The 7,868-nt window shown below is 55.0% G+C and overlaps 1 protein-coding gene across 2 annotated transcripts; it reads right to left on the bottom strand.

Annotated features, from left to right (window-relative positions):
* Positions 1-853: 853 nt before the first annotated feature.
* SERTAD1 (SERTA domain containing 1) lies at positions 854-3,838 on the bottom strand. Of its 2 annotated transcripts, none has more exons than XM_004710334.2 (2): positions 3,746-3,838; positions 854-1,902 (listed from the first exon to the last, which is right to left on the bottom strand). In XM_004710334.2, the coding sequence occupies exon 2, from the start codon at positions 1,900-1,902 to the stop codon at positions 1,189-1,191; it is 714 nt and encodes a 237-aa protein (XP_004710391.2). In that variant the 5' UTR covers positions 3,746-3,838; the 3' UTR covers positions 854-1,188. The 2 variants fall into 2 exon arrangements, with proteins under 2 accessions (XP_004710391.2, XP_045148464.1); XM_045292529.1 differs by lacking the exon at positions 3,746-3,838 and adding an exon at positions 2,003-2,662.
* Positions 3,839-7,868: the final 4,030 nt, after the last annotated feature.

Below are 7,868 nucleotides of genomic sequence, written 5' to 3'. Positions count from 1 at the left end.
CCACCGGCCCGCAGGCAGGCAGGCAGGTGGCCCCGGCTTGCCTGGGCCTGGCTGGGCTTCTTCCCAAAGGGCAGCGCCACTGCTCGCCCGGCCACTGTCCAGCCGCTGAGCTTGGTGGCACTTTCCCAGAAATCGTGCCCCAGCCGCCCACCCTGTCCCCTTCCCACAGGGAGAAAGCTATGCCACGCTGAGTGGACCTGAGTTTTCAGAGCCGGACTGTCTCCCTGGCTGAGCAGCGTTGTTGTCAGTGGGAGGTTCTACCCAGCCTCTTTTGGGCCCTTCCAAGGCTCCCTTCAGCGGTCCAAAGACCCACAGGTAAACTCTGGGCTCAGACTGGAGTTCATTTTTTAAAGTGGCCTGGTCAACCCAGTCCCCATTGCACACTCAGAGGCACAGCCAGGACACCTGGCACAGAATTCTGGCTGTGGGGTGGCTTCTGGGGGGCGATCAAGTAGTAAAGAGGCAGCTAACCACAAGGTGAGCCATTCGAAACCACCAGCTGATCTGATAAGAGAAAACAGGCCTTCTACTCTCCTAAAGAGAGAGTTACCATCTCAGAAACGCACAGGGTCGCTGTTTGTCAGGACAGGCTCAACGTTGGTGAGTTGGGCTTTCTTGTTTTGTTTTGTTTGAGAGGAGTAAAATGTCTGGTTTCAAACCTACCTCCTCACATGAAGACCTCCTGGGTCCCAAGTCAGTAAATTGGATAATGTCCATCTTACGGGATTATTAGGATGCAGAGCTCCGAATTGTACCAGGTATGCAGTACATGCTCAGTAAATGTTAGCCCAATGATCTCACCCTTACACTAGCTTAGAAACAGATTTAAGAACACAAGCAGCACAGCCTTATATAATCGATTTCTCAGGGATGCTTTTAATTTCAAAACTGGATTCAGGTCTTTTCCCACATCGAGGGAGAATACCAGGCAGTTCAGTCCGGCCCTGGGCCTGGCCCATGGGCATGCCGGGGTCCCAGACCCTGTACACAGCCTGGGACCAATCCCAGACTCCCCCGCCCACCTGTAACAAGAGCAGTGCTGTGAAGTTGCCCAGTCCTGGGTTCTGTGTGACCAGATGGGCCCACACCCCTCTCTCTGGACCAGATGCCAACTCTGCTCTTCCGTGGAGAGCTGGCCCGGCCATTAGCTCAGGTCCACTGGCAGTCCACACTTGCCAGTCCTGTGGGTCAGCGCCCCGGGCCTGGTGGCCGTTCTAGTGCCTGCGTGCCCACTAGCACGTCCATGAGGTAGTCCAGCTCGGCCTCGTCCAGCTCTGGGGTGGTCTCCTCCTTGCCTGGCCCCTCCACAGGGCCGGGCTTGAGGCTCTCGGAGGCAGGGGCCCAGAGTTCACTGTCATACATGGAGGTGTCAATGTCCTCAAAGAGGCCCTCCAGGCTGTCGTCCAGCAGACAGCCAGTGGCGGGGCCCAACAGATCCAGGGCACCCAGGCTGGGGGGTGCCCCCGCAGTGGGGCGGCCCAGGGGCCCCTCGTCTGCCAGGGGCTGGGGGACCTGGCTCAGGCCCTCAATGTGGCTCAGGTCCTCCAGGAGGCTGGCCATGGAGGCAGAGAGGGCGGCATCCGAGCTGGCCAGCAGGCTGTCAGCCACTCCGGGGGCAGGGGGTGGACTGGGAACGGGCGGCAGGGTGGCGGCGGGTGCCATGGAAGCCTGGATTCGCCGCAGTGTGTTGACGACCAGTACCAGGTGCCGCAGGTCTGGCTCACTCTGCCGCAGGCTGTGATGGAGCTTGAGCACTGAGAGGTCAAAGAGGGAGCTGGAGGCGGCGGTGGCCGCCGGGGCCTGTGCTACGGCTGGGTGACCAGGATCCAGCCACCAGGTGTCCACTGCCAGCCCTTCCTCCTCCTCCTCCCGCTTGCGCTTCAGGCCCTTGCTCAGCATCATCTGTGGGCAGGAAGGAGTCATTCCATTAAGGGAAGCACACGTGTTCAAATCCCGGCTCTGCACGCTGCTGTGTGTGTGTGGCCCAGGGCGAGGCACTTACCCTCTCTGAAATAGGTGTCCTTCTAAAAAGCCAAACACCAGACCCACCGCCAAGGCGTTGATTCCAACCCATAAAAGCTCAAGAACTCACTGCCATCAAGTCGACTCCCACTCATAACAATGAATGACCCCGGGGGGCAGGGCAGATCTGACCTTTGAGTTTCTGAGATGTATCTAGAAAGTCTTCTCTTTCTCCTTTGGAGAAAGCTGGTGGGTTTGACCAGCTCGCCTTGTGGTGAACACCTTCAATGCATAACCCAGTCCACGTCAGAGCTCCATCTATCTATCTATCTATCATTCCGAAGACATGGCCAATGCAGAGCTCGGTCTAGTATTTACTGAAGAACATCCACTATGAGTCAGACAATAAATACGGGGAACTGATAGCTGGTACTGGGAAGGCACTTTAAGTTTGAGGGTGAGGGGATGGCCAGGAGATTTCTCTGACCATGGCCCTGGTGTAAGCCATGGCTCTCTGGGAAGCAGGGACAGCAGCAAACGTGTAGAAAGGCCTGGAAGCTGACTAGACTAGGCTTAGATTTAGAGAGACCGGGTAGAAAGAGGCCAGGTCCAGTGGGCCTTAGAGTTTGGAGTTCATTGTGGTGAGAAGTCAGTGATGGATTTTTTTTTTTTTGGGTGGGGAGGGTGCTCTTGTGAATGGATTCCATTTTCATTACAGCTGCAAGAAATCGTGTTATGTGCTGTCCCCAAGAGCCACAGGAGGCTGCTGTCCTCCTCGGGACAAAGGGTGATTGATAACAAGTTGGTGGCGGTCATGGAAGGAGGATGGCCAGCTCTGGATGTATTTGAGATACCGAATAGCCAAGAGTTGCTGGAAAAACCTGACTGGAACAGGGGAGTTTGTGGACCCAGGCACTGCCCGACCAGGTGGGAAGCAGGTCCCTGGAATTATGGAAGCATTAGGGAGCTCTCCGAAAGGTGGGCAGTTTGAGCCCACGGACCTCTTGGCGGGGTAAGATGAGGCCGACTTCTTCCATAAAGATTTACAACTTGGAAGAAGCAGAAAAAAATGATGTACAACTTGGAAACCTTATGGGGCTGTTCTACTCGGTCCTAAAAGGTCGCTCTGAGTCGGAATCGATTGAACGGCAGTGAGTCAGTTCCCGAACTGCTTCCACATCCACCCCTGGAGTCTCGGCTGAGAAACACCTGGAAAGTGACCGCTGCATCCCATCACCCTGTCCCAGGCCGGGTCCTCCGTCCCCTTCCTCTGGAGCCTGGAGTCCGGAACCGCAGGAATTTAGGCCCCGCCCCAGACTCCGCCCCCGGAGCGCCTGCGCCCCCTGGCGGCGCCCCGGCCGGCCTTCCCCGGGGGATTTCGGCCCCTCAGGCTCCGGGACCCTGGACACCGCCCGGCGTCCCGGCTCTCACTCGGCCGGCCGCCCGGCCCGTGCCGGCGGGAGCCGGGCAGCCACTTCTCCCTCCCGGCCTCCCGCTTGCTTCCGGAAGGCACTGGAGGCAGAGCCTCCTGAAGCGGCGGCGGCGGCGGGGGCGGGTGAGTCACGCAGCCGGAGCCAGGAGCCGGCGCCTCCGCCCCCTTTCCGGGCTGCGGCGTGATTCACCCGGCCGGGCCGGGCGGGCGGCAGTACCAGCCCGTGGGTCTAGATCCCGGGCAGCCCCGGTGCGCACCTGCCGGACCCGGGCTTCGGGCCTCCCCCACCACCCCAAGACCCGGCAGCCGGGACCCCTTTCTCAGTCAAGACCCTCTCCCTCATTTACATACCCAGTTCGCTAGCTGCCAATCAGAACGATGGTTGAGCGACACGCAGCCAATCGAGAAGCGGCAGCGGCACCATCGCGGGCTCGCTCCCCTCCGGCACCCGGCGCCCCAGCGGTGAGACGCCGTTCTGACTCCGGCCCACAACTCCAGACTTAAGACTTCCCTTAGCTCCCGCCTACTCGCGGCGTGGCCCCACCCCCTGCCTCCCCGATTGGCCCTTGACGGCGGGGGGCGGGGCCTGGGAGGCACGGGCCGGCGGGGAAGGGAGGTTCGCTTCAGCGCGCATGCCCGAGCGGCGGCGGGCGGAAAGGCGGGGTGGCTGCGTGCCCCGGGGGACAGTAGCGGGGAGGGGCTCCTTCGTTTGCAAGCGCAGGTCTCTCCGACACCTTCACCTTTCCGAATCCGAGTGGGGTCTGCGCTCGCAGCCTGGGTTCAAATCCTGCCTCCCGAGTCACTCGGTGGGTGGCTTTGGCAGAATGCTCGACCTCTGAGCCGCGCACGGTTGCTAAGAGGGACTCGTCTCGCCTGCCTCCTGAGCGTTGTGAATGCTCAACCGAGGCTTCGTTTGCAAACGCACTGGCGCCCTGCGCTCCAATCGGCGAGTACCTGTGTGGCCTTGGGCAACCATTTTAATTCCCCAGCGTCTCGGTTTCTTCATCTGTGAAATGGGAGGAAAGAACAGCGTCGGGCTCGTTAGAGGGTTTTGCGGATCGAACAATTCGTGGCAAATGCCCCGAGTGGCATGCAGCGTGTCCTCTGAGTATGTTTACTTTCCCTGTCGGGCAGGGCGGAACTGCCCCTGTGCATTTCCGAGAGTGCCACTTGGCTGGAGTAGAAAGCCCTCTTCTCCTCCCGCCGAGCGGCTGGTGGTTTCGAACTGCTGCCCTTGCAAACCTTGCAAATCGCAGCGCAAACGGGTTACCGCCATGACGCCACCAGGGCGGGCGGTGGGCTGTTAACCGAAAAGCCCAGCGGGATTCAAACCTATCAGCTTCTCTGGGGGAGAAAGAGGAGGGAGTTGGCTTCCAGAAACTTTGTGGGGCTGTTCTCCTCCGGGCAACACGGTTGCTGTTGCGTTTTTCGTTTTGGGTTTTCAACTTTGCATTGTGAACCGGGTGAAAGTTTTGCAGACCACAACTCACAGCGTGTTTCTTCTCATGCATTGCACCCCTGCCCCCACCCAGGATGTGCCCTCCCAGACTGCTTCCTCCCTGTTTCCTGTTCAATTCTTCCTCCTTTCCTCTCCTCCGTCTTGTACTCTGTCCTTTGCCCTTAGGTCAACGCTGCCCTTTTCACCTTAAATGGCTGATTATTCCAACACAGGTGATTTCCTGCAGTCTCTATGCAAATCAGGAAGCCTGGTCTCTTTTATGACTTTGAATGTTCTACAGTTTTTCTCCAACTCTTCCCCAGAGCTTCTACTGGGCGCCTTCTCAGAGCCGGGCACCATCTACTTCTTCTGGTTTCAGGATCGTGGGAACTGATGTTTCCGGGGGTCTGTTAACTCATTAGACGAATTGTTTCCATATGTTTTTTGATTTTCATCGTTGTTCTTTCCTACGGACAGGGAGACATCAATAGGCGCACCCTTTAGGTGGCTGCTCCAGAACTTTTAAGACTCTAGCCACACTCACCAAAGTAGGATGTAGAAGAGTGCCTTTTAAAAATATATATAATGATTTTTTGTGTGTCAAAGACTCCAAGTGCATTTCAGTTTTACTTTTCCTCCTTTTAAAAATTTCAGCCACCCACATATGTACAAATGTGCTTGACACAATGGATGGATGTATGGATTGTGATAAGAGCTGTAAGAGTCCCCAATAAAATGATTTATAATTTTTTTTTTTTTAAATTTTAGCCACCCAGACTAATCTTTAGGTTTGAGGGGTAAGGAATCTGGAAGGATTTTTGTTTTGTTTTGTTTTAAGAGGGATACACTATATATTTACATAGTCCATCTCAAGAAGTGAAATCAACAGGCATATCCTATTAAACCCCCCATGTAGGTGACTTTCTTTCTACCCCTCCCCGCTTTCCCGCCTCCCCAATATCCTAGATCCCTCCTGTCTCCCTGTTCCCGCCCCCATCCCTGGCCTCGTCACAGCCATCCAAGTCTTGTCTTTTGGTATACAGCCTACGTTTCTTTTTATATGTCTTTCATAATATGGTGATGGTAGAGCGTTATTTTTATGAACTGTTTTTCCAGTTGACCTTGGGACCCCCAGAGTCTATGGTCCTGAGACCCCAGGCAGAGCGACTCATTTCGTCCAGGTGTTTCATTATGCCTAAGATGTGTTCATGACGTGCCTGCTGTTTGCTCCCCTCACATTCATGGGTGTATGTACAGCAGAGGGAAGACACACATACACATATGCTCGGCCACACCTAGACATAGTGACGGGTAGGCTCCTGTTTCTTCTCCCACGCCCATCCAACCTGCTGGTCTATTCCAGCGTCAGCTGGATGGATCCCCACTGCTGCAGGAGTGTGTCGGTAATACCATTTCCCCGAAAGTGAGACATCTTCCGAAAATAAGACCTACTTACAGCTTTGCCCTTCGCTGAAATATAAGGCATCCCCCTGAAAAGCCCCCCCCCCAAGCTACCATAACTCTGGACTCTGGACCACAGCAGCGGACGCCGCCGTGCAGCTCATTGGTGGCCGCAGTGCAGCCGGAGCAGACAGGAAGTGCGAGGTCTCTTTTAATAAAACAATAAACAATAAATGTGTACCGTATTCTTCTCCATGGAAAAATAAGACATCCCCTGAAAATAAGACCTAGCGCATCTTTGGGAGCAAAAATTAATATAAAACGCTGTCTTATTTTCGGGGAAACAGGTAGTATTTGCCTTTGTTGCCTTTGACTCTCACCCTCCTCCCAGTGTCTCTCCCTGCCTCCCCCACTTTTGCCCTATACCCCTCATACTTATACTGCTTTCTCCTTCACCCAAGTTAACACTTGGCCAGCCTCTTGCCCATGACTTCCCTCCCTCCCTCCTACCTCACGACCACCTCTGATAACCATCAGGAAATGGGTCTTTTCGTTTGACGACCTTTTCTTGACTTTTGACGATAGTGGTCTCATACAATACGGGCACAGAGAACCTCATCTTCTCCCCACAGAGCGCCTGGTGGGTTCGAACTGCCGACCTCATGGTTAGCAGCTCAGTGCCTATGTTGCCCACCAGGACTCCAATTTGCTAGACGTTTCCCGATCATCTAAGATATGGATAGCACATGTCAATAGCCTACTTGTACTATATTTGTTCACCTATCGGTTTACTGTGATGGAATTGGATGGAGTCTGTGTGGTGTGGTACAGGCGGGGCAGGTCCATGGTGGGGTGGGTAACACACTGGGTAACCACACTGGGTAACACCAACCCAAGGGATGCCACTGCCTTCATCCCATGCTGAAACTCGGCGTCCCTGCTAATGGGACACACTGAAGCTGGGTACCACCTGAGTCGATGCGCCAGGGAGCCCGTCGCTTCCTCTGTGAAGCCTCCTTGCTGCATTGAATAGTCTCAGCCTCTAGCTCCCACGTCCAGCATACAGAAATACAGCTCACTGCCATCAGTCGATTCTGACCCAGAGAGAGGAGCAAATGGAGCACAAGCCCTATCGAACCGAGCTAGACTCTGGGGTGGTCTACAGAACAAGGGGGCTGCTGTTCTGCCAATCATTTGAAGCCAAGAAGACCCAACGAGGCAGTGGTGGGATTGTTCTAGGATGAAGGGAAGATGGCATTTACAGTGAACCCTCGCCACTTCGCGCCTCGACTTCCGCGGCTTCACTCTACCGCGGTTTTTGCGTCACAGCGCATGCTCTGTCATGACTGCCACTGATTGGCTCATACTGTACACGCTTCTGTCTGCATCACTACGTATCGGAGCTACGTATCAGATGCATTTTTGCTTTTGTACAGTGTACTGTAATTGTTTGCGAGTTTTAGGAAATTGTATCTAAGCCCTATGATGGCTCCTAAATGAGCTGCTTCTTCTAAGCCTTCTGACAATAAAAATAAGCGCCAGAGGAAGATGCTCACCATCCAGGAAAAGGTAAAACTTTTGGATATGATCAAAGATGGCAAGAAAATCGTGGAGGTTGCACGCCATTGATTACAG

This window comes from Echinops telfairi, unplaced genomic scaffold (genome assembly GCF_000313985.2).
Source record: "Echinops telfairi isolate 266 unplaced genomic scaffold, ASM31398v2 ScPeMD7_655;HRSCAF=1070, whole genome shotgun sequence".
Classification (NCBI taxonomy): domain Eukaryota; kingdom Metazoa; phylum Chordata; class Mammalia; order Afrosoricida; family Tenrecidae; genus Echinops; species Echinops telfairi.
The sequence above is the reverse complement of the archived record's forward strand: the minus strand, read 5'-3'. Positions and strand labels throughout refer to the sequence as shown.

Excerpts from the sequence above, each read along its gene's own strand:
- SERTAD1 (XM_045292529.1), bottom strand. The coding sequence starts at position 2,074 with ATGGGTTGGAATCAACGCCTTGGCGGTGGGTCTGGTGTTTGGCTTTTT. Across the intron at positions 1,903-2,002 it reads GGACACCTATTTCAGAGAGG|ATGATGCTGAGCAAGGGCCT; the intron begins GTAAGTGCCTCG and ends TCCTGCCCACAG.